Source organism: Apostichopus japonicus, chromosome 14, assembly GCF_037975245.1.
Source record: "Apostichopus japonicus isolate 1M-3 chromosome 14, ASM3797524v1, whole genome shotgun sequence".
In the NCBI taxonomy this organism is placed as follows: domain Eukaryota; kingdom Metazoa; phylum Echinodermata; class Holothuroidea; order Aspidochirotida; family Stichopodidae; genus Apostichopus; species Apostichopus japonicus.
Window position 1 is genome coordinate 23,686,666 of NC_092574.1, and position 27,855 is coordinate 23,714,520.

General features: G+C 36.9%; 1 protein-coding gene across 1 annotated transcript in view; it reads right to left on the reverse strand.

Annotated features, from left to right (window-relative positions):
• Nucleotides 1-2,113: 2,113 nt before the first annotated feature.
• LOC139979587 (uncharacterized) overlaps nt 2,114-27,855 on the reverse strand; it is a 30,142-nt gene continuing 4,400 nt past the window's right edge. The window contains exons 2-8 of the mRNA XM_071990534.1: nt 27,745-27,787; nt 25,293-25,335; nt 17,748-17,807; nt 15,951-16,098; nt 14,868-15,018; nt 11,476-11,648; nt 2,114-9,994 (exon numbers count right to left, since the gene is read on the reverse strand). Coding sequence (XP_071846635.1) covers nt 9,822-9,994; nt 11,476-11,648; nt 14,868-15,018; nt 15,951-16,098; nt 17,748-17,807; nt 25,293-25,335; nt 27,745-27,787 — 791 coding nt within the window. The 3' untranslated portion in view covers nt 2,114-9,821. The remainder of the gene's footprint in view (nt 9,995-11,475; nt 11,649-14,867; nt 15,019-15,950; nt 16,099-17,747; nt 17,808-25,292; nt 25,336-27,744; nt 27,788-27,855) is intronic.

A 27,855-nucleotide genomic window follows, 5' to 3' on the forward strand; every position in this document is an offset into this window, starting at 1 on the left:
TACAACATCTCAGCTCCTTGCTTTGTACTGCACAATTGGAATTGGAACCCATGCCATAGTATGGGTCTCCTCTTTGCACATTAACACTAGGCTACAAAGGTTAATAGCAGCTCGTCCTACAATTCTACCACATATATCGCTCGTATGTATTACCTCGTCAAAATCATTGTGAACCTCAACAATAGATTTTCTCCCCAAATAGGCCTATAGTGTGTTTTACATCTATAGTGTTTTTCATCTATAGGGTGTTTAACATCTCAGCAGGAGTGATGAAAACTCTTACTGTCACTAGTAAGAGTGCACACCAAACCTGTGACCAGCATGTTGCTCGGGCAAAAAAAATGAGAAGTCAAATATTGACAACGCCCCCACAAAGTATTTCTCAGACCTGCCAAAGGTGTGAACCTTGAGAGACTCGACAACATACAAAAAAAACTCGTCCGAGATGGTGCCCCCCAAAAAAAGGAGATTTCACAAAACGTTTTATTAAGTCAAATTCATATGAGATTTGAGTATCACACAGGGAGACAATACATGAGAGGTGTGGGCATGTTGTTAAACTTGAAATCTCACCAACTGCCACCTGAAGACATTTGGTTTAGGTCTGGTGTAGTGGTTAGACTGTTGCAGCACAACCAATAACTTCCTGATTCAAAACCTCACCAGGAATCAGATTATCTTGACCTATTCAGAATTAGTGTAACAGTAAGGGTGTCCACCCATCAGCCTCTAGGTTCAAAACCTCACCAAAACCAGATTCTCTTGACCTATTCAGAATTGGTGTAGCAGTTAGAGTGTCCAACCAACAGCCTCTAGGTTCTAGGTTCAAACCCTCACCAGGAATCAGATTATCTTGACCTATTCAGAACTGGTGTAGCAGTTAGAGTGTCCACCCAACAACCTCTAGGTTCTAGGTTCAAAACCTCACCAAACACCAGATTCTCTTGACCTATTCAAAATTGGTGTAGCAGTATCCACCTAACAGCCTCCAGGTTCAAAGCCTCACCAAGAACTAGATTCTCTAGAACTACTCAGAATTGATGCTGTGCTGTGTTGTTGAGGGAATTATTGCATTGATGTTTTACTTCTGGTTTGGGATTGAGAAATGGTGCTTCCAAACAACTTTGTAAACCATGGCTGCACTGCTTTGATGATGCATGAGATGCCTTCAACCTCTCTCGGTATTTTGGGAGAAAGTAGTCAGATGTTGTGGTACTCCCCCTTGTGGGTCCGTCAGATGGAGATGATTAAGTGGCAGACCATGAATGGGAATAGAAAGCAATAGTTACAAGCCTTCCTCATAATTCTCTGAACATTCAATCAAAGAATAACAATTTAATTCTTTTTTTAAAAAGACAAGCTTTATAGAGGGAGGTCTACACCCATAATAATATAATGGATAGTTTTTCAAATGAGCTTCTGTCGGCTTCCTTCAGTAAATAAAAACAAAGCATTATGTACCTAGCAACCAGTTTCATAAAGTACACAGAGCCTGCTAGAAGTTTACTGTGAAGGTATTGCAAACATGCATGATGACATTTTATTTGCAAACAATTTCAGACACATTGCAAGATGACTATTTCACACCTATTGTTCAGCACTGAGTTGCAACAAATTACTACATTGTTCTGTGGTCATGTATTGACACAGTGGCAATACACTGCAAATATAAAAATCAAAGGTGTACAATTTTGTTACTTTTGACCTCATTGCATGCACGCTGACTACATGTATTAGCGACAGATTCAGCCACTCCCATATGAATATTTATGACAGCGAGTCCAGTCATATCAAAAGCATGTACTATTCCAAACCATAGTTCAGACATGAAGTAATTATGCATAGCTCCACCCACTAATTAATATTCAATTTGTGGCATCAAATCAGAAAACAAAAGAACACATAGACTATGGACTATTTCTGACATCACAACTGTGATTGTGGGGTGAATGCGCTTATTTAAACCTAACCTCAAATCAGCCGCTTTCAGATACAGAATTACCAGTCAGTAGGGCTTTGTCTTTCTGTTACGATACAACCGCTCTCATCTTAACCTCAATTCATTCGCTTCCTTTACAGTGACACCTAATGCATATTACAAGACACAAGTAAATTCATTTCAATTGATTTATATATTTCTATTTTACACCAACCTTTCAAAAGAAAGTGGAAAACATTACATCATCAATAAAATCTGTGTTATCATACCAACTTCCCCACGAAACAATAACAAACCAAAAAAAAAACTAAAAAAATTAACAAAATTGGACTGATTATGCAGCATGTATATATATATATATATATTATATATAGAGATATATCAAATGAAGAAATCAAATTAACTAGTCTTTGCTAGTTAATTAACCCACACTCATATTAAGTACCAATACAAATGTCAAATTAGAAACAAAAAATAGGCTGCATGACAAGAAAATTGAAAACAAAACAAAACAAATTATTTTCATTAACATTCAGATCACAAAAATGTCATTATTTTAATATCACAAACCCCCTCCCCCCTAGCCGACCCCAAATAAAAAGACAAAGATCATGAAATATAAGACAAAGTATAAAAGTATAGAGTTTTGGGATTCTAAATGTGACACCTCTAAACTAAGGGTGCTGGGAAGGGAATTCATGTTTTGTAACCTCCATTAAACATAAAGGGCTCCAAGAAGCATTTCTTCCAAACATATGCAACTGTCATCCCCTGCACATATCCTCCTGCAATCCAAACCCTCCCTTACCTCCCCCCCCCCCCAACACCTTGGCGATGCAAAATATCCTTCCTTGCTTGCATGATCTCTTCACACGACCACGTTAACATCTGTTATGAACATATATATACCTACAATGTTTGGTACACATACATGAACCCATTTAATTGCCAAACTAAAAAAAAACTTGCATAAAATGATAACACTGTAATAAGAAATGTTTATCTTTAATACTTTGTATGCAGAATGTTTCATTGAGACCCTTTTGACTCCACACTTGTCGTAAGAGTTAAATAGGACCTTTAGATGAAGATGTGGATGATATAGATTAAAGACAAACACGTCGTAACGGCAGCAATTAATAGCTCAATCTGCCAATCTGTCACTTCATCGGACTCTCTCGACTCACCCTCCCCCCTCCCCCTCCTACCACATTCCCTGCTCCCAATTAATTTCTACCATTTGAAGAAAAAAAATCATCCATTGTGTTTGGTCAGTAATATTTAAAATTGCAAGAATCTTGATATTTAATTTTCTCTATGTCACTCATCCATTTTCCATGCATCCATTTTGGTTTAATTTTTTTCCTTAATAATGGATCCAACATATGATACTTATTTGTAAAATGTTTTGCTCATATTTACAACTTTTGCACTTACTGTTTATTTATCATAATTAATTCAATATATTTTGTACAACACAATGACATCAAAATACCAATTCAAAACACTGCCCAAGAAATTTTTTAAACTATTTGAAAATATTTTTGATTTTTCCATACAAACTTACAACAAAAGAATCATATAATATAAATATATATATATATATATATATATATATATATATTTATAAATGAATGCCAACATTACTTGAAATGTATCATCAAACTCTTAGTGGGTGTACCGAGTAAGTCAAACATCACACCATAAACAATTGTACATGTCATGTAACATAGTGTAATAGCTACATATGTATCCTAATATCACACCCTACACAACTACACATGTACTGCAGTATTGAATAGATAGCCATTAATGCATTGTAATATCACACCATAAACAGCTTTATAAGTACAGTAATATTACCGACAGCTACAATTTTATTTTACTATCACAATATAGGTAGCTACATACATGCACCCTAACTCTTGCATAGCTGTGACTGGCCAGGATGCTAATATCTCACACGGACAATTACAAATGTATTGTAATGGTGAAATGTAGATAACTTTACACTGTTAGCAATATCGATCCATATCAAGCTAACTATGTATTGAAATATGGTGGCACAAGTATCTAAGACCGATCTGCCTCGTCCCTGGCGGCTAAACATTTGTAACATCACAGCATATCAGTCTATACTAGGATGGTCACATCAAGCTGACAGAAGTTTCAAACAGGTACAAATGTGTGATAGAATTCGTTGAACTAAACGGAGACCACTGACAGCAGCAGTAGTTAGGGAATCGTAAACACCTCATACATTTACACTGGAATTCCAATATGATACCATAGATTGCTTGGAACTAAAAATAATAATTCTGCGTACTGTCAGAAAGTTCGCTCCAGATATGAAATGACAAATGATATTTACCACAAGAGAATTGATTTTGTTATCACTAGTATCTTAACTCTAAATACCATGAAAATGTCTACCTACCTATGGCTCTATCCACCACTCACAACCCCATCTCAAAAGATAATTATTTGTCCTATTAAGCTGTCTTTTGTCAGCATATAAGAACGTTGCAACAATCCCAGTGTAAAATAAAATTCTTGAAACTGATAAAGAAGGCCAGAAATAGATCTGGAAATAATGAAGAATTTTGGAAAATAATATAATCTCAATTAACTATTTAATAGGAAAAAAAAAACAAAACAAATTAATAGTGGATCAAAATAGAAAGGTTAGACTTAAAAAAATGATTAAAATCAGTACAAACCAATGCCCACTGAAGTGACAAGAAAAAAATCACAAAATTTATCAATGATTTATCAAAACAGTCACAATTTGTTTCTCTATAGATTGATATCTGGAAGAGAGATAGAAAGAACAACCTAATAGGTTCCCATTGCAGAATCAAGGAATATATTTACTTGTTACTGCATAACAAAAAATGTTATGCAAACAAGCAACTTGTAACACAAATGCAAATTTGGCTTCCAGCTTTTGTCTGCACTAATACGATATTTTATGGTGACCAGAAATCAGAAACCTTTAAAGTTGCTATATTTCTGTAAGTAATCCCTAAACTTTTCCCTGACAGAGAAATTATGTGGGTCCCAACTGGTTTCTTTCTCAACCCTTGCACCCCACCCTCCCCTCTCCCAATCCGTGAATCCACATCACTCCTCCCCCCACCCCATGTCTCATATTTTACCCTCAGTCTTTATGGCTTTAGGGATACTATATCAATTTTTTCCCCCAAAAATCCAACTCAATCATTTAGAGCAGAGGTGACAGCAACTTTGAATAATTTATTTAATGAAGATAACCAAGTCGTGTATTGGCACGGTGAGTGTCAAATGTATTCCACCATGATTTTAAGAAAGTTCTACATAACCTTTGACCTTCCTCCTACTATTGACCTAATAATCAAAAATAATACCTAGGATTTTACTTGGAGAATAGCCAGTCTTGATTTGAGACATGATTGAAAGTCAAAAATTACCACAAGAAGAATTTAAGCAGGTGATTGATTAAGCAGAATAAAAATATATGTATCCTCCCTCACACCAAACAACTGCTTTCTAATTTAATTCAAAACATGAAACTGTGAAACCTTATTCAAGTTTGTTTATATATTAAAACAAACATCAACACTTACTTACATCAGGAGATCAACGGTAAATGACAGAGTAGCAGTCAACATTTACTGTTGATGTTACAGAAGTTACGTTCGACAGTAACTTACACAGATGTACCTCAAGCCCAGCCTAGAGTAGAATAATCAGTCAGGCTAACATTATCATAGAGCAGTTCAGCGCACCAGTGTGAAGAAATATTTCCCAGCATACCCTGTCAGCAGACCTTACCACTGATGCATCAAATTTGCCTCTCAGAATAATTTCTTTGTTACAGCTCTCTTTTAAGATCGCTAGCCCTTTACCGACATCCAACGAGGAGACCCAAAGATATATGCGTAGATTGCATCAAATAGTAAACCTGAAGTAACACGATTGGATACTTCAGTCACAATAGAAGTAGAAATCACAGAAAACTGCTTAAAACACCCAAGTAAGAGATACTAAAATAATCCATTTTTCCGATCCAAACTAGAATGTTCTTTCATCACACGTAGTGGCTTTCACATCCTGGTTTATCTTAAAGTAACATATTTAGATACTTCCAGTAAAGTCAACAACATACTATAAACTTGCATAACCTGTTACCATCACAATAAAAACACTGGCTGTGTTCCTTCATCTGCATAACGTAAACCCTCCAACAGGGGTTACTAAATATAGCAAGAGAGTGATTTCACAATTTGAAAGGTATGATACCCTCTGCATAGGCAGAAAGTGCATCAAGTTCCCTTTAGCACAACGAAAAATACAATTGAGATTCTAAAGGGTTTTTCAGGCCAAAATTTGCCTGTTACGTTATAGGTAAAATTGTTCGTAGATTAGCCTTATAAAATCTAACAACTCTTCAAATATCACAAACGTATCATACAGTCTTGATTTAATTATCATGAAATGAAAAAATGGTTCTCCTTCATCTGACCTTGCAAACCATATGCTAAATGGGGTGATATATTAACTTATCATAATTTTTTATTTGTTCACCAAATTTCCACACAATTTCAAAATTTTATACTTTTTATATTTATTGATTTGAAGCATAAAACTACTGTACAGATTAGCACCGACTGCATACAGTAATAACACCAAAATAAACACATACACGAAAATAATGTTGAAATAAAAACAAAATGTCTAAATGATTTAAAATATAGTTCTGAGTAAAATTAAAAACAATAAAACTTAAAAAATGTGCAAAAAATTTGTTACATCGGCACTGATTGAACCTCCTTTTAGTGGCAACTTGTTTCGATTTAAAAAAAAAAACTGAACATCAAAGATGGTAACTGTAATGGATTTTTGTCTTTGTGGTAACCTAACTTATAGTCATTAATTAATAATAGCATTCACACACACACATATTAGAAGAATGAATGATAAATCACATTGGCAAAGAATTAAAGTGATGGGATATATCCATTCATAATAGTTATTAATGGACATCACCCATTTCAAAATCATTCCAAATGTGTGTAGCAGTTTATTGCGTTGATTTCGGTTAAACTTTCGATAGAAAAATTAAAAAATTAAAAATTGTACCATGTTTGCTGTAGTGTAATCTCGATAGTCATGTCAAAAATAAACAGGAAACACTAAAAAGAAACTGCAGGAAGATTATGATCTGCAAACTGAGTGCGACTAACACTAAAACGAAAAATTTCTGAGCCAAAAAAATTTACTGCAATCCTTCATTTTGGCGACAAATTCTTGGTGTCTTTGTTTCATCAATGGCAATCCCATTTGGGGAACGACTCGGTCGATTCCGTGAAACTGCCTGAGATTAACGACCAACAATGAAAAAGCTGCTGATGGTGTTTGTTAATCAGCTTGCTGTTTCACTTTGACTGTTCAAGGCAGAGCTCCACGAGGTGATCCACTGCATAGTTTGAACAATTATCAAAATTATATCTTTTTCAAAGTTTTGTATCAGTTTCAGGGTCGACAGATTCCCGCGCACGCACTCACAGATGGTTGCGAGTCTTCTCGTGGCGAACTGTGTTATTCTGACTCCAGAGATATGCAGACAGTGCAGATCATGCATGTTTGGTCAATATTGTCAGTGCCAGTTTAGAAGGCTGGGGAGCCACATTGGAAAACAAAAAGGAAATGAGATTCGTAGGTTCTGTGTAAGCATTCAAAGTAAACACCTGGTCCTAAGTGGCTCAGGATCAACAGTCGAGGGATTCTAGAACAATGTTGGACGTTGATTTCAAGAGTTCAAATTACCTTTTGATCGACGAAATTCACCACCAACGGCTTTTGACTTGACCAATTCCCACTTCCACCAACTCTCTTCTTGCACTAGTAAATGCAAATAACGTAGTGATAATGTGTATTGATGTGTATTCAACATGAGGTTTTCCGCAGAACAGTGTGCTACTCCATATCGTAATGATAACTATGTAACTACAGTGTTAACAAACCAATACCTATCAGTTTCGTCTAAAGAAGGTCTCTCTGTTATGACACTTAACTCTGAAATGACTTAATTAAAATGAGAGACTCCTTTCAAATTTGGGTTCTGTTGAATAGAGTATTAAAGCAAATTAAACAGAAATCTAAGAAAGTAGCTGAAGGTACCTTTCTAATGGCAATGGCTGGTGGAACCATTCTAATGGCAATAGCTGAAGGTACCATTCTAATGGCAATGGCTGGTGGTAACATTCTAATGGCAATTGCTGGTGGTACCATTCTAATGGCAATAGCTGAAGATACCGTTCTAATGGCAATGGCTCAATTTTGTGAAGGAAGCCTTTGTTGAAGGGTTGTACGTAAGATGAGCTTACCATTTTGCCTAACCCATTTAACTCTTCCTTATGCATACAATTCTCCATTACCCATACAACAACCTTTGAAACAGAAGTATCATCCTGGTAACAACCTAAAATGACCAGAATTGGAAGAGCAGGTCACTTTAAAATTGTCCACTTTTTCGTTGTCGGTAGCGCCACAATCTGCTGGTAACAATCTCAACAGTTAAACGAAACTAAGTTACCTGAACAGATATCTGGTACACAAACTTCCCTAAGCTTGCCAAATGAACAATGAAACTTCAAAGGTTGGCAAATGAGAAAGACCCCATCTTCCTCTCTCAGCACATTCTATCATTACATGTAAACCTATCAAAGACATGTTTGTTTGTTGACTTAAATTAAACAATCAGCAACTAGGTGACCATATCTATGCAAGTGTAAATATCTAGACATTTGGATGTTAAAAATGTAGACCCTGTAGTTTGAAATCTTAGCTATACTTGGTGGTTGGTGTCTCCTATAAATTGCTGCCATTTTTTACTTTTAACTTCGCTGAGACAGCAAACTTTCAAGTTCCTCTTCGGAGCATAGGCAGTGACTGAATTGCAAAAACGATCGTACTTCATAATTTACAGAATAAAGTTCCAAAAATACTATTCCTTTTAATTATTTCAAGTTACCCGTAACATTTGGAGTTGTAGTTCGTGTCACTTTCACATGACTAGAAATTGTTTATTATTTATTTTTTTATGAAGCAAACTTTACACATGTTTGCTAACAATTTAATTAATTTCAATTCTCACACAATTACAGAAAATGGAGACTGAGGTATGTTTGCTTCATTCAAGACATCATTAACGATGGATAAACCAACAAGTCAACAGGAAATACTGACACGTTTCTATGGTGATATTATCCTTGGTGACTACATCAAAAAAAAATAACACAATGACACAAAGGTCAGTAAAAAATGTTGTGACTTGCATTGTAAACACAAAGTAGGAACAAAACACAACAGTGTAAATTTAATTCCATAGAAAACAGAACAAAAACAAAGGAGAAAGTATGGCACCTCTACTCTCTGCATCGGCTTGAAGCGAGTTGAGCTTAAAGCCATTAAAATCATTCAGGGAAAAAAACAAATTCCATCAACTATTTTCTTGCAGATAAAAAATTTGCTGATCCCCTTATCACTTCAGTATGCAATTCTCACTGGAAACCTTCAGCTGCAAGTTCCCGTCTATTCTGCTCCTGCTTTGTTGTCATAGTAACACATCCATATATTGCTTTTAGGGAATAGTCTTTACTAACAACGTAAATTCTTGCCTTTCATCTTTCCTCTTCTTGATTCTCATCCTTCAAACAAAAAAGTGACAAGCCAATCAAACATGGCAACCAGAGAGTCTCTCTATCAAACCTATACGTGAGTTGTTTAGTCCTTCATGTGTTCTTTATACCTGCATATGTGTCTATCAAACCTGCATGAGAGTTTTTCAAACCTGCATGTGAGTCTTTCCTCACCAAATCATGGTCACTTTTGACATCGCTCAATGTCTTTTCATATGCAGAGACAGATGATCCGATCGGGAAAATGCTCGCTCGCAATGAGGACATTTGAACGGCTTGTCTCCTGTGTGTTTACGATAGTGTCGGGTGAGCTCGTCAGACCTGGCAAAGCTCCAACCGCAGCCATCCCAAGTACACTTGTACGGCTTCTCTCCTGTCACGAAAGAAAAAGAAACGGATAATATAGTGAATGATTCGAGACGAGACAGAAAAGAAATATTTATATGCTAATGTAGAGTGAGAAACTACTGGGTGCAATGACATACCATTCTTTCATACTGCCCTCTATTCCACTTTACCTTCGTTTGCACAACCCATTATATCTATCGAACAAGTAAACTCATAAACATGTATCCTTGGTCTGTGTCACCATTACATGGAATGACTCATTTCTCAATAGGGGGGGGGGGGGGGGGGATGGGAACAAGGAAATGGAGATAACAAGAGTGAATTTCAGATTTTTGCTAATTGTCAAGAACAAAAACAAAACACTCACAGAGTAATAGTTCTTTTGTTTGTGAAAGTTTCTGTCATTCTTTGCTCTGCAAAAGACTGATGAATCTTTTACTCCAACAATACTACAGCATCATTTTATCAGGCTCCAGAAAATCACCCCCGCCGAGATTTTGTTATCACCCTAGGGATACATTTCATATGCAAGCAACTGTTTCTCTGTATCCAAGTGCTGATATCATTATCTTCCTCCGATAATAAAATCAAAGCTACAGTATGAAATGTTCCCAATAGGTAAATGAGGACGGTTTTGAAGAACTTAGCGTGACATAGAATCCGGGTGTGTGACCTGATTAAATTACTTTGGCTTCGGCTTTGAGTACAATGTTTCTGTGTGCTGCGGTGTTGGACGATTCTAACCGTAATTAGTAATTACCGAGTTTGTGATCTGTGTTATAGTCATTGCCAACTTTGCAATCCGTTGTACCCCTCCCAGTTTTGCAAGGTCGGTAAGAGTGACTCCATCATTTTCCCTTTCCGGGGGAACCAAAAATGATTTGCTTCCAATTTTAACATATTCATTAATTTTTTTAACTATGACTTCAAGAGTATCAACAGCTCATCTATCGCAGAGCATTACCAACTTCATAAGGCTCACTGACTAATAAAGATAGAAAACCGGTTGCAAAGTTATGCAGACCTGATTTTGGAGGAAAATATGCTTTACTCTAAAATACCAATGCAACTCTGACATTTCACAGCCGCGCAGTTGTAACTTGAAAATTAGACAGCACAAGTACAAGGGTAACCTAATAATTTTCACAAGGCTTTTAAAAAATCACGTTGTTTGTAATTTTATATAAAATTTAATTCATACTACGAATAAAGTAAGATGCAAACACAGAAGGTGTGAAAAATAAAAGTTTTCACTTCAGAAAAAAAAAATTATATGCAATTGACCATCAGGGCCGACACATGAAAAGTAGGTTATAGATTCAGGCATCCAGATTACATAACTAACAGAACAGAAATTAACAACGATATTACTTGAGGAAGCATACACCAACGATCTTTATAACTACTAGAGGCAAGGGCTACCTGTATGCAGTGCATCACAAACTAATTTGATTTGTAAAAGCCCAGTCCTGACTACTCCCAGAATCAATCCAACATTCCTTTTACCTGTATGTGTTCGTAGATGTGCCTTTAAGTGGGAGCTTTTCGTGTACATCTTCCCGCATCCTACAAAGTGACACTGGTGGGTTCGCCTCCGTGGGTCGGCGGTCCTACTTCTTGTGTCTCGGGTTCTTGGTCTCCCCTGCCAGATTTGTGATGGGAAGCCGCTGGTGGCAGAACTGTCAAATAGAAACAAAATTTATGTCACCACAGATAACGGAGGTCCAGAAGAGAAAAAAAACATTTTATTGCTATTTTCATACTGGATTATAACGATATTCATTTATTAGCTGAAATATTCTTCAGAAGCATTATTTTGGTGCCATGTACTGAATTTACTCAAATTTTTGCTTTCATATATTTTTAATTTCAATTTAATGTTATTTAAATGAATTAAATTAAATTTATAAATTCTGATGAGAACTAAAAATGTTGTTCAAATAGTAATCATGTAGAAACCAATTTGAGGTTCACCTACTTTGTTGTTTGAACTGTTTGAGATCAAATGAACTAGTATGGATACCTAGACATAAGATACAAGAAATTGGGTGGTAATAAGAAATTTGCATAACACCAGACAAGGATTGGGGAGGGGGTGGGGGTTGGTTCACCACTGTATTGTTACCAAGTTTGTAGACTGGTGAAAAATTGCATATATTGTGTGGAACAGGTAAGAGCTGAGAAGAGTGAATTTACAAAGAGAACGTTATTCAAGGTTACTCGAAAGGTTTACTATTTAAAAGTAATTGTATTTTTTGTTTTACTGAGGTGAGAAGGGGCAGAGGGGAGGGTGGGCTACTGCAATTTTACATATAAGGGACTTTTTACAAATTAACCATAAGAAAATTCATTGATTCAAATGCCTATAAAACTAAATGACGCTAGTTTGTGTAAACCAGAAACATCTTTTCGAAACAAAACTCTCTATTCAGAGAACGACTGAACAATAGCAAACCTTCCTTCCTCTTCCTTGCCCTCTAGGCAACTATTTTAGACTACAGTAGTTTGGAGAAACTTATAAAATTTTGGAAAAAAAAATTACAAAGCATTCTCTTAGACCAATTGGTAGAATGTTATTTCCAGTGAACGTTTATGACTCATACCGACGAGTAAACATTTCGTTTGCTCAAATATCGTCAAAAGTAAGAAAGTTCATTTCGTACACCCATTGTCTGGACAAGAATCATGCGTTCATTCAAAGACAGTTTGAGAATACCAAGTTTCCAGTAGCATCCACAACTAACAACTCTTGCTTTCATAACGTTTTAAAAGTTGACAATAGGAGAGGTTCAATCCACTTTACGAGGCAGAAACCTTGCAAGCTCAGAGCAGTACAATGTCGGCATGGAGCCCGACCTTAAAGATCACAGTCACCCATTGCACAATCATCTAACCAGCCTTATCATTGCTCGTAGCGGTAGATTGAGGTCGCTGACGCCACACACAAATAGACATAGTTCTTCGTTTAAAGGCACTGCCATTAGTGTTCACGACAAGAACTTCATGAGGTGGGGGGGGGTGGCCGTTCCACTTAGTTGGGCTGTTGGAGCTAGTTAGTGCATATTTTGTTAACTGTTGTATATTATCAATGTTTTTTGGTATTTTGTATCATTCATTGTATCAATGTTCGTTGTATTTTGAATCATTCATTGTATTGCTCACCGCAGATATGTAATTTCCTTCTGGGATTCAATAAAGTTGACTTACTTACTTACTTACCTAGGAGGAAACCCCGGGAATCACTTTGAAGCTAATAACTTTGAGAAAGTCTTATGGAATCTTATGAAACTTTACAGTGTGATAACTAAATAACAAATTAATAATAATAAGTACAGCTTTGGCTTTGTGAAAAAGAAAAAAAAAACACTTTTTAACATTGAAACACTGAACATTATGCAAATGAAGTATTTGTAGTTTTTTGAAATTTCTTTCTTTCAATTTTGTGTTCGTTATGGACGAATTAAAGAAAAAGTCCAAAAGAGGTTGGTTTCTACCTGATTAAGTAGCTTTTCTTTAAATTTGCGGAGAGAGTGAAGAATGAAGAGAAATCAGAAGCATGAACTGTCTTCTTAGCTTTGGTTTACACTGTTCAAAATCAAACTGTACACCGGAAAATGTCTCAATGGGAATGAACTGTTTGAAATGGTTTACTATTTTGCAACTGTTATCTGCATGAGGGTTTCTCTATGTCAGCAATTCACAGATCAATATTCTTTTTTCTTGCCAAACTCTCAAAGAAAAACATCTTTTAAAAACTAATAAAGCAATTTTATATTCTAAACTAGGTTGAGCTTGAGGATTTTGCAATATAATGGCATTTCAAATGGGTGGAGTAAAGACTTGAGTATTGTTTAAGAAGATTATTTTGTTTGTTTGTAAGGTGCCTTACACAGTGACATGCACAGACTTAGCATTGTTCTATAAAAGTCCTAGGTTGGCTACGAGCTTTCATTAGCCTACACCACACCAAGATTACAGCATTATCAATGAAAAATAGATGAACGTTTTGGACAAAAGAACGGTAGTGCTGGTTGTCGACTGCCAAATTGTTTCAAAACTTCTTTCGTGAGATCTGATGTGATGTCTCAAGGTACTACAGACTTCATGGTGACTTCACATGGAAGTACCCAGCGTACTGAAGGCACCAAGGTGTTGCTTAAAAGATGACTTTAATACCAGAAAAAAAATTAATAAATATACAAATTGAGAGTTAAAGAAAAACAGAAATATCTGAATTCTAGTAAAATTCTACAGCTGTTCAAGTTTTCAAAATATACAACTTTACAAAAATCCTAAACCTTTGGATGGTAGAATGAGAAGGAAGGGCATTAACCCAAGGGGCTAGTCATATAGGGTGCACAGTGTTAAAGGTTACCAGTTCATTCTAGGCACAATAGAACGAAGGTGCTAAGGTTGTGGGAAGACAGGTAAGCGAGGAACAAAGTAAATTGCCAAATATCTGGAAGATTTGTTACATGACTTTGATCGATTCCTCAGTGCACGCCAAATTTTTAGTGGTTTTATCCATTTTATATAAATTCTAACAATTCAACCAAAACAACAGAGCACCACTATATAATATTCAACAATATTTGTCCTTTTTTGACAAAGTTTGAATGCATTTTGACCATGTTATTTGAGCCCATAAAAGTCTTGTTTTCATATTAAGGTTTGTGTTGCCTCTGAGGAAAATGACTGAATGGTATGTGCTTTAGACTACACAGTTCAGTCACTTTCATTGATGACCATCAGCTGTTTTAAAGGGTCAGCTCTCAAAACTTAAAAAGTTGAATTGCAATACAGCCTCTACTGATATCACTGTTTATTAATAGTCTACAACTTATCAAAATGAATTTTAAGCCTCAAGTCACCATTTGAACGATGGATGATTCACTTACTCAGCTTGTTGAAACCTTAAACTTGCATCCTGTCCGTGCGTTTCCATGGCAATTCTAGTGTGGCTAGCTGTGTTAACCAGAGGTGGTTTGGGTATATTAATAACGGCTGGAGAAGACACCAAGTCGGTCAGATCTATGGAGTTGCTGTCAGCTGTCCAGATGAAGAGAAGGAAAAGGAGGTAAAGTAACTGTCAATGGTTAAATAGTTTCTTTCGACTAGAGACGGACGTTTGACCAAAGGATCAAGTTTAATGTGTTTTTTTGTGTGGAGCATTACATACTTAAAAGAACTGAGTATTTCATCTCCCAAAATAGATTATCTAACGACTGGTTTCTATGGTGACTATAAAAGTTGAGAAAAAGTTAAGAACTGTCAACAACAAAAAAATGCAGTGAATTTTTGCTATTCACTAGATCCTGAGTTTTCCACATTAGTAAGATCTTGTTCTCCTTTTTACCGTACACAAAATGGATTGGAGTAACGAGGATAAATATGAAAACATGTCCATCCTATCTCTGTCTCGCTTTCGAATTCTTAGTTATCTACTAAACCTACACCTCATTGACGTTTGACGTCTTCTTTCTAAACATTTTTCGTTAGTTTCACATATGATCGCCTTATGTAGTGTCAAGGTTTAACACAGTTGGGTTTAGGTCAGAGTTTACTTAAGGTCACGAGGGGACAAACTTGAAGGAGGGTTTACACACTTTAAACAATTTAACTCGCCTGGTCAATGGTGGTTGGGTTGATAATATTGTGTATTTTACACAATACTGCAATGAAACTCTAAACTCTAGAACATTTACAACAGGGTTAAAACATTTTTCTAGTATCATGAACTATCTTTACATGAGTTTTCCGATCAGTACTTTACCCCTGCCTTGACTGCCTCTGGTCAGGATGCTTAGCAACTGCAAAAATGGGGATAATCTGCCAACCTCCCTCCCATTCACTGTTGGGACATCTAGTCTAACCTTGGCATGAGGTTGGAGACCTACCTGAAGAGGTATGTGTGGTTGATGCAGAGCCTAACATGTTAGGATATCTAACCTTGGCATGAGGTTCACATGATGGAGACCTACCTGCAGAGGTATGTGTGGTTGATGCAGAGCCTAACATGTTAGGATATCTCTTTGGACTGTTGGATTTCCTTTTGCGATTTCTTCCATTTATGGACAAATCAACAGGTTCTGTTTGGTAAGGTTCTATGTGCACAAGTGTTGTCGGTGTCTGTGGGGAAAAATAGACAAAAAATAAAGTCATTACAGTGTTGCTCTTGAGCACTATAAGAAGACTACACTACACTGCAAGACATTTTCTGTACCTGTGGTGATGGTTTGTATACAGGAACAGCAGGCAGTGGCGTAGCTAAGGGGGGTCAAGGGAGGGCACATGCCCCTAGCGCCAGGTTTAGGAGGGCGCCAAAATGGGAGAATGAGAGTAAAAACAATAAGCACTTTTTAGAAAATTTTCCAGTTACTAATAAGAATCTGAACTGAATATAGTTGTTTTTATTAGCAAATTTATAGATTGTGATTTCTTTTCAGTCCATTTCAACCGTTTTCTCTTTTCTTTATTCTGTTCTGTAGTCTGTAATGACTACATGTCACAGAAATTTGGGTATTTCAGTATACAGTTCCAAGGCAGTAGATTTAGAAATATGGAAATATCATAGGCGTAGGTGCACAATTTGATTTAGGGGGGGGGAGGGGGGCTGTAACGACTTGCACAGAAAATATCACCAAAAAATTCGTGCACAATTTATCTTTCTTTCAGTAGTTGGGGAGGGGGTTGGAGGGGGCGCAATTTTATACTATTGCACCTGGGTGCCAAAACCTCTAGCTAGGCCACTGACAGCAGGTACAGTAAAGTGTTACACTTGATACATTAGTATATATATATATTTAAAAACACACAATATATATATAAAAAACACACACTGCCTTAAAACAACATTGAAAGATGGTTTGGTAATCAAACTGATGTTCTTCTTTGAGGGAAGGTTGAACTCTTTGTCACAGTAAGATCAATCTGATTGCAACACAATTTCTATTTACTCAAAATGTTGACATGGCACACCAAAACAAACACGGGTCAATACAACCTAACCATTAGTAATTCAAGCCGAAAGGTTCCTTGCTCGGTGCAACTGAAGGCCAGCTCTAAGGTAATATTTAATTACTGAATTAAATTAAACAGTGCTCAGCACACTAAGATCATAAAGCTGTAACTGAGTGTGTGCAGACAGTGCCAAACCAAGCTATCGTTGAAAAACAAGAATCTTATAAATGGTAGTCTTCGATTTAGATGTCGGAGATACATATCTCTAATTGATATTTTCTTATGATTCTAATGTCATGTACATAAAAGGGTGTTCATATCACTTCAGTCAGCTGACAATGGGGAGCGATGCTAAAGTGGTTCACAAAATTATTTTGGGTGGATGGTGGGAGTTTCCCAAATATCCAAAAATACATCTTCAGTGTTCGGAGCTTCCCAACAGAGAACTAACGACATTAAGTAACATTAAGTACAAGCTAGCTGTCCGAGCATTGATTCCGAGCGGTGGGGTTTTGGTGGGTCGTGGCTCAATCCTCGGCCTGGGTAATGGACCTCAAATGTATGCGGACTGCTGCTCTATCAGAACCGTGAACTGAAACCCTGTGTGAACGTGTGAAGGAAAACCATGGACTGCCATGCCTGGGTGAGGGCGCCAAACAGAACCATAAACTGATACCCAAGAAACGTCTGGGCGAGTGTGCGAACCGAAATGGTGAATTAATAGCTTTAGTCATATGTGAGTGACGGTGCAAAAAGCAACCGCAAACTGATACCTCAGCAGCAAAGTCTGTGTGAGAAACGGAAACATGAATTGATACCTTAGCCATGTCTTGGTGAGGATGAGAAACTTCTGGCCTATCTTCTTCGTTGTCCATTTCCTAGAGAAGACATAAAAATGAAAATTTTATGATGAAAGGAATGTGCAAAATTTGATCAATTTAGTACCGAACAAGACAGAGAAGTTAAGGATTTACATCCCAATTAAATCAATTTTTTGAGTCAGGGCTTGGTAAACAGGACGTTGGTAAATGTTCGTTCTGAAGACGGACTATCCACTTCTGTATGTCTAAAGATTATCAAGTGTTTCTCTTCATATGACAAACAATTGTTAGCACAAGATTTATTCCAGGAGCAGAAATGGTTTAGCGTATTAACATTTGTCTACTTGGAAGAAAAACAAGTTTCTTTGTTAGCAAAGAGAATGCAAACCTGACACAACTTTGGAAGTTTTTTCAAGCACTTTATGTGTGTTGTGCAGCATAGTAAAGTTGTTGCTTCACTACTGTGAACACACATATGTTAATACCTGTCTTTACACACACACACACAACAATAGTAGTCAGGGAGTGGTTATATTGCAATAAACATGACACCATGCATGCAGACTCTAGAGATATTGTAGTGGGACAGTGTGGCTTATTGCTGGATGGATGGATAGAGCTCTATGTATTATATTTTGTTGACAGTGCATATGAATACAACAACAACAACAACATCTATTTCGCTGCACTTAAAAGTATGCTGTACTGGCCCCAAATATGCTAGCTATACCAATATGGTCACCTTTGGTAAAAATTCTTACTGTTTTTATTACAACCTTAGATGAAATTTTCCTCACCACTGGGACATTCAGTCATCTTGTGTGTTCCTTAAAAATGTCTGAGAACAATTTGGAGAGTAAAGACCTCCAGGAAATTACTTTTTGAAACTTCTAGCAATTATAGCGTGCTAATTATACTGACTTCCTTTAACCAACATAGTTTCATCAAGACACAGATATTTGGTATTGTCCAATTGAGTTCAGGGTTAATATCACCTGTTAGATTTTTGTATTGCATTGAAACACAGCATGTACTGTACACAAAATTATTACAGATCTATATCAAAATAAACCAACACTTAAAAGATGCACATTACTATGTATCCCCAACACTAGCAACACCAAACTTGGCTATGTGACTGTATTGTTTCAGACTATGTATCTTTCTGATGTAGCAAATCAGTAGCAAAAATTGCGATTACAGTTAATGTTAGGTGACCACTGCTGGGTTAAATTCTAGCAAATTTGAATATTAAGTTATCAGTTATTTTCAAGCACCCAGTGGATTCACAATTTAGGATTAATACATCTAAGATTAACAGCAATGACCCTTCAGGGCAACTAAACACAACGGTGTTGATGACAGTTCAAATTAGGTGACCATAAACTATGGGTCTGTTAGGATATATTCTGCTAGCTTGTAACCTGTTTCCAAACAAAACAGAGTGATCATAACAAGTGAAAACCTCTTCTCCACCAACAATTTCCAAACAGGTAAACTTACTCATGCATAAAATAACACATCTCTGACCTCACTGTACTATCTCTGTATATACACGCATTGTCAAACAATCCCAATACACTATTAGTGCAACAGTGTAGTCAAGAAAGACACCATCATATATATATATATATATATATATATATATATAGAGAGAGAGATCACTAAAGGCTTCCCTTAAAGCAGCATTTTGCATCCTTTTCTATGATATTTCTCAACCTCACTGACTCCACTATGCCATAACGACATACATAACTAGCTTATCTATTTAAATCTGACTTCAAATGGTGGCATAAAAGTCGAAAAATTTGCAACTTTCAACTTTGTTTTTCTCCAAGATATTTTCCGTTGGGATCCCAATTAACCACGCCCATAATATGAATATTTAAACACTACGAACGTCATTGACCAATACGTAATCCAACAACAAGCTTGATTTGTGTACAGTCTATATGGCAGCTCTACCAGGGAGTTCCATAACAACTACCTGGTTGTGCCAACGCAAAGTCTTGAATCTATTTTTAGCAATGGCTCATAACTAAACCTGCATCTCTGATTGGTTGAATTCAAACTAGTGGGTTTGGGGTACTGTATGCGATTAATTTTAAATGTGGAATTTTGTCGTGGATACATTTCTCATTCTCTGCAAATATCCTTAATTACTCGCCAATTAACGATGTTGGCAGGGAAAAACTTGGCTGATATCTTAGTTTGCTGTTTTGTGATTGATATATGTAAAAAACTCGATGGACATGTCAAAAAAATAGAAAACGGCGACCAAACGCAAAATGCTGCTTTAAAGAATCCAAACACTAACTTCAGCGTCACAAACAACAACATTGGAATTAACTAGCAAATGTTAAACAGAGACTTAAATACTGCATGCATACTGTCAGGGTCAAATTTTATCCTCAAAAATACCTTGTTGTACATGCTGATTGTACCAGGCTATGAGGAATCATAAGGCCTTGGGTGGGGGGGGGGGTGTTTAGCATTCACTACAAAGTGTGAACAAGATTGAAACATTCTAGAATAGGCTACCCTGCAAGCGCTTGTAGTACCGTACAAGTGAGTGTTACAATACTAACACATTCTACCAGTGGTGATTCAGCAGTGGACTGCACGACCAATACTGAAAGGTCATCAGAAATAATGACCTCAAGTATGCTAGAAGGTCTAATAATGGTCACACATGCTAGAACTTGAAGATGCATTTTCAACTCTGACCCTCAAAGAATTTCTTGTTCCTAATTTAATTGTCTTTAATTTAATTTTCATTTAATTGTTTACTTGGAGACAGCTGGTTATCTGGGATTAATTGGAGAGTCAGAAACTCTAAGGAATATTCTTTTGAAAACTTTTAGCAATTTATAGCACAATAATAGGGTGAAAAAAAAGCCAAATACCAACTTGTTGTTATCTAATGACAATTGACCCTGTATAAGGGTAGGAACTGTGTGGGCCCTCAATCTAGCTGAACACTATGGAGTGAACTGTGATCATCAATTCCCAATGTTTTTACCAATGCTAAGAGCCTATACACCAGCTTGAGTCCAACTGAACAGCATGAAAATGGTGAAAACAAAATTCTCTTGGGAGTATTTAACAATTTTCTGCTATGTAACTTCTCTTAAATTGGTAGGCTATTAAAAAGAAAGCCAAAATACTGTTTGACTGGACCAGTTTCTTTGCCTCCTGCCAAAGAAATTTGAAAAATGCAAGATTTCCCATTTTTGGCGTTAAAAGTTCTTTGCTGGGTTTCTTTTTCCTATTGTTGTCTCCTTTTTGTTGGTTTGTGCCCAATTCCTCCCAGTTTTCCCTAACCACATGAAATTGTTAGCTGGAAAATTGTAGATCTCCCTATTTTTCGTGAAAGACATCTGGTATTATTTTTTAAGTGTGTGTGTGTGTGGATAGATCAGACCCTGACAAAACATAAACTTATCCTTCCATGCTCAGTCTACAGTATGACCAAGGTGTATCCATGACTACTTGAATTAAAATGACACAAATCAGTGGTCCTATACATTGTAACAACCCGGTGAGAATCATACAGTACATGTGGAGAGACTACTGCATTTTGCATTTCTAGACTGACTGTCTAGTAAACAATTCTGTCTGCTTTTCGCTGACTTTCAATTATCAGTAGGAGGAAAAACGCTACAGCATACATGATCCCGTAACCGAACTGCCATATCACACACTGAAGAGTGTTTATTCTGATCCCGTAACTGAGCTCCCATATCACACACTGAAGAGTGTTTATTCTGATCCCGTAACTGAGCTCCCATATCACACATTGAAGAGTGTTTATTCTGATCCCGTAAACTGAGCTCCCATATCACACACTGAAGAGTGTTTATTCTGATCCCGTAAACTTAGCTACCATATCACACACTGAAGAGTGTTTATTCTGATCCCGTAACTGAGCTGCCATATCACACACTGGAGAGTGTTTGTTCTGATCCCACAACTGAGCTACTATATCACACACTAAACAGTGTTTATTCTCTTGTCGTTGGATATTACCCAGAGGCTACAGAGAGCGTAATATTCATTCGCCATCAATGTAATCATTAAAGCCGACATCATCGCACAAAGTTACAATTAACTATGTGCATTGCAGTAGATACAGTATCTCTCCACCGAGCTGGAATTCTTACGATGGAGAGTGTTAGCAAAGCTCTACAGATTTTGTAGAAAGGTCAAGCCAACGAGCATGCACGTAACTATTCTCCAGGCAGGAAGTCATTTATCCAGAAACCCTTTCCCCTCAAACCAGGACATCGTTTATATTCATGAAAACCGACCGAGTAGTACGGTAGAGGATATTCATAGCATTCAGCTAAAACAGGTCTGCTGCCTGTGCCTGCCATATTGAAGACAGACAGGATGGATGTTCCAACATACAGTCCATACAGGTGACTGCTAATGTACAATATGGATAATACTGTGACTATACTTCTACTGTAGGTACAGACGTAGAGTGGCTCACAGTTTGGATGGTGATAACCAGTCCGTCAGTCTTAGTGTGCTACTGCAAGCATGGATTTAAAACATCAAGTATGGCCCACAGTGGCATAGCAAGAAGGGGGGGCCTGGGTCTCCCAAATAGACATCTGGCCCCCCAAAATGGTTGGACCTTCTGCTTTAGAAAATGAGTTCTGCCAGCACCTGGAAAAAAGCTTTGGGACCCCCAATGCAAAGAAGTCTAGCTATGCCCCTGATGGCCCATAACACACCTATGAGCTAGAGTCGCATTTTGAAATGCTATCTATGCAAAATGGTCAAATTGCTATACAAATCCAAACATGTATTGTACCTTTATACACATGAACTAGAGACAACATTCTGAGCCTTCAAAGGTGTGACACAAAATTTTTGAACACAGTTTAATTAATCCCTGAATGAATACCATTTTGTTGTCACCTTTAGACATCATCACACACTGTCAATACTGTAAACCATACAGTCCATTGACTAAACTATATGTATGTTATATATCGCTTTACATAAAAGACTATTCAATTACAGGTTTAAAATAGCACTGAATTTTTCTGAAAACAATAGAGGCCATTTAACTGGCAGCACTAATATTACATAGCAGTTATGTCTCACAGCTTAAACATTTTATCATCTGGAACTAATAAGAGGAGCTATGCACTAATAATGAAGATCAATAACAGGAACCATGCACTAATACTGAAGACCCAGGGTTAGCTTTAACCCCTTGTATTGTTACCATGTTCTTTACAGAACTTTGGATTCTCAAACAGTCCATGAGAATACTAGGCTAAAAATATGTTTTGATTTCCTGCAGGGGAAAGAGCTCCACAGACACACTACTTACACTGTACATACACACATCCTTCTCACAATGTCACTCTTTGATGTAGGCCTACCTTACTGTATGTGGACAGATCTACGATTATTCTGTTAATATCGGTAACTTATTTACCAGATAATCATATAATTAATCGACGACGGAAATGTTGGCTGATAAGAAGTTCCAACAGTTAGAGCTCTTCCATTGCTGTGATTTCTCTGGATCTGAGGCCCAGAAACATTCTTCTTGAAATTGTTACATGAATAATTAATACAACCCATCACACTCATATACGGTTTGAAATCTGAACCACGGGTGTAAATTATACATTCTGTCTTGGGGAGAGTGGGGTTTTTATTTGGGGGGGTGGGTAAAAGGTGGTAAACATTTTATCTTATGTACATTAGCACTCACATACAAACCAGGAAGCTGCTGTGATGCTTGAACATAACTCAACAGCAAGAACACACACCAGGAAGCAAACAATGATGGCTTAACATAATTTACAAAAAGCAAGCAAACACAACAGGAAGCAACAGTGATAGTTTAACATAATTCACAAAAGCACAAGGGAAGCAACAGTGATGGTTTCATGTAAAACAACAGCAGACATACACAACCATGAAGCAACAGTGTTCCTTTAACATAATGCAACAGCCACTAAACACACCAGGAAGCAAACACTGATTAAGGAAGAAACATTGACGCTTTTTAACTTTCTACATTGGTTACAGGCATGGCCCTCACTAAGCAGCAAAGTGCTAATGCCAGTTTTTTTTTTTTAACCATATTCTCCTATACTTGTTGTCTCATGTTCCCCCACAACCCCCTCCACCCTCTTACATAATGATTTCCCCAAACATTTGTTCCCTCAAATATGTTTTAATATTTCTCACCTAATAGCTATTGCCTCATCTTGTTCTCTCCTTCTCATTCTCGCATAGTTTATCCTGCTATGCTTGTTTTCTCTTTTTTTTTTCTTTTTTTTTTTATCAAACTTGTTCTGTTACATAGTTATTCCATCTTACCATAGTTCAAAATCTTTCTCTTATCATGTTTATCGCCTCACACTTGTTCTCTCACATCCATCATCCTTGGTCGTAGTTTCTCATACTTTCAAACTTGTTCTCTCATGCTGGTTTTTGATGTACATAATTGTAAGTACTGTACACAATTGCTGTTCCCTCACCAGGCGCATAGCCAGGAATTTTGCCAAGGGAGGGGCGAAACTGTAGATTCGGCATTGCAAACTATCTAAGCGTAGTGCCACCATATTTGGCGCGAAGCGTACAAAAAAATTTTGGCCGAAAATGCCTCCAACACCGCTGGAAATGGCACTTCCCAGGCCTTGTAAGTTGCATCTTAGCATTTTCTCTTTTGAAAATACTAGCGATATAATAAAAACATTAATAAAAAAAATATAAAAATATTGCTCAAGGGGGGGGGGTTGCGGCTGCCCCCTTTGCCCCCCCCTTGGCTACGCGCCTGTCCCTCAGAGATTTTCTTTGAAAATGATTCTCTTGTATAAAACTTCTTCTCTTGCACTTCCTGCTTGATGCATGCTTTCCCAAAACACTTGTTCCTGTCAAACACCTTTTCATACTTCTCACCTCATAGTTATTCCCTCGTCTCTCTTCTTTTTAAAAGTGATTGTCTTGTAAAGCTTCTTCTCTTGTATTTAGCTTCCTCTTACTTGGACATCCTTACTTGTTCTCTCAAAATTTCTTTTCCTTCAAACCTAGACCTATATCACACTTGGTATCTGATACTTGATATCTCATACAAGTTGCTTACATCACACTTGGTATTTGATACTTTGTATCTCATATAAGTTGCTCATATCACACTTGGTATCTCATACTTGATATCTCATATAAGTTGCTCATATCACACTTGGTATCTCATACTTGATATCTCATACAAGTTGCTTACATCACACTTGGTATTTGATACTTGATATCTCATATAAGTTGCTCATATCACACTTGGTATCTCATACTTGATATCTCATATAAGTTGCTCATATCACACTTGGTATTTGATACTTGATATCTCATACAAGTTGCTTATATCACACTTGGTATCTCATACTTGATATCTCATATAAGTTGCTCATATCACACTTGGTATCTCATACTTGATATCTCATATAAGTTGCTCATATCACACTTGGTATCTCATACTTGATATCTCATACTTCCCCCTCCCATACTTACTGGATTTATACAGGGATGGCATGGGTCTTGTACATGTGCAGCACTGCAAGAAAGAACAATACATTGTGAGTTATTATACTAAAAATCATTTCTATTCTTCAATATTACCCTTAAACATGTAACCACTGATCATCAAGTTCTTTGTTTTAACTTCATGGAAAGCCAAAATGGACAAAAGGCATTCAAGATTTTCTTCGTAACGTTTTGCACTTTTGAAAAGCAGTCAATGAATGAAATGAAACTAGAACTGTATTTTATTTGTTTGCTTTTTATCTGTTCACATCAAAACTTAGATAACAGACAAATTTGCCATGATGTACATAGTCTCTCAATGCTCGAACTATATATAGTTACATGTACTTCCGTGTAGTGTTGGGAGCCTAAGACAGAATCACGACCAGCTTTGGCTTAAGTATTAGAACAGTCAACAAGGTAAAATAATAAAAGATTTGCCACTATGTTTCTGGTGATTTCCTTGGCATCACATGTAACAACTTCTCACTGCCAAGGTCAAAGGTGACTTTCAAATTGCTTCCTCCAATATCTCATGAGTCAAAAGAGTAAAACCCAGAGAGTAAAACCCAGAAACACAGTACAGTAATTTATTTTAGAGATCCTCCTATCTCTTTGTCTTTGTTTTCCTTTAAGCAAATAACAGGAATCAGGAATTACTAAACAGTATTTGACCACTGGGCCCGCTGAGCATGTAAACCAGTGTATTGACCTGACCATTTGAGAGATCACGTTTCTGTGAAGTTTAAAATGCTATGAGTTTTCACTGGATTCAGCACCTCAGACTGTATCTAAGGAAATGATATTCGAATTTTATATGCAGTAGACTGTACTAATAAGGTGCAATACATATATATGTTACATAGCTAAAGAACTTTTATGTGAATGTCGAGCTCACTTCTGAACCTGAGCTAACCATCATTCACTGCTACAACTGTGATTCAGGCTCTTCGCTCGACCTTGGTCTACGGTATCCCTTCCCAGATTAGAATATTTTGAGTTCGTTCCAGATCATCAACACAGAATCTAAACAGGATAGCAGTTTCCGATCACCAAGTAGACCATGGAGCTTTATATCTAGAGTGGTGCAAACAAGGCAGCCATAAAAATGAATGTCCTCAAATTAACATCATGTCCTTTGGCTTTCAGAACCTCCTCAAGAATGGTTGAAGTGAAAACTTTGTTCTTCCCCAACCCTAGAGACCTAACAATTTCTTTCTGCCTTTCTGTTTTAAAAAAGGTTTACTATAACAGTTGGTGCAGTAGTATAACTGTACATGTATGTGAATTGACACCTGTACATATGAGACCCAAAATAGACACAAAAGAATAGACAAAGCAAATCCCAACACTACAAACAGGGCCAACATATTCATGGGGCATCAGGACTTAACAATAGATATACAATGAATTTTACAGTCAGACAGTCTTTTAGTAATTGTGCTGAGCACTTTGCCCTTGCTGACTACGATTCCTTCAACACATGTACTACTGTATACAACTATATATATATATACCACAGTTCAAACAATCCTGGCAAGGAATCACCTTGTCAGCAGGGCTACTGTTGCCACGATTAAACATTCCTGCTGAAGACTACAAGGACAAAACAGGAAGGGGTTTCTTTTCATTAGGAAGATGAATCGACTGCCGTTAACCAAATATCTTCAGCTCTAGCTTTAATAACGATCAAAAGTTGTACAGTTTCTCCCATAGATAATAAAGTGTCGTAAACATTTTTATTCCTTAAGGCTTGAATCAGAATCTGTAATGTACAAGTATCAAGATAACACTGAAAACCACTGTGAAAGTTAATCACCAACACACACACACACGCAAGTATAGTGTATTACAGTATGTGCAACAATAACAAAGGCAAAAGCAAAAAGTTTTTGCAACTTTGGAGACTGGAGTGGCATTGTCGAGACAAGACATGTAATCACTACATCACACTTGTCGATCAACTAGCCCACAGTATGCATTATGTAACACTCATCTAAATGTTGAATATTGAAGCACTCCCAATCGGCTATATCTCCAGTCTAAATGTACGGTAACGTTATACATAAATACTATACCATCACTTATTTCGAGAAATCTATCGCTTTCCTTGTTGAGTTTCCTTTGCGATTGGTGAATCTGCTGGAGAAAATATTTGTACGATACGCGTACTAATATTGTGCTGGCTAACTAAAGGTACTGATATACACTGAGGTTTCACTAGAAGCCTTTGAGTCACTTGTTATTTAAATGTAGAGTGTCAATTTATGCATTTTTCAAGTTACCAGTGTCAAATTCTACTCTCCAATGTCAAGTTCGCTAGTGCATACACATTTGTTGATATCTTTCAGACAAAATAGAAATTTTGGATATTAGTCAGTGAATATTAGGAAATTGAACCTAAGGACTTTAAAGTAACCATCACATTACATAAACTTACCAGTAGGTTTTCTGACACCGATCACAGGCAAAGTAAGTTTGGTCTGTGTAAAGAAAAAACAGATAGGACATAAACAATATGAAAAACTTCTTACCGCATAACAATATGTCA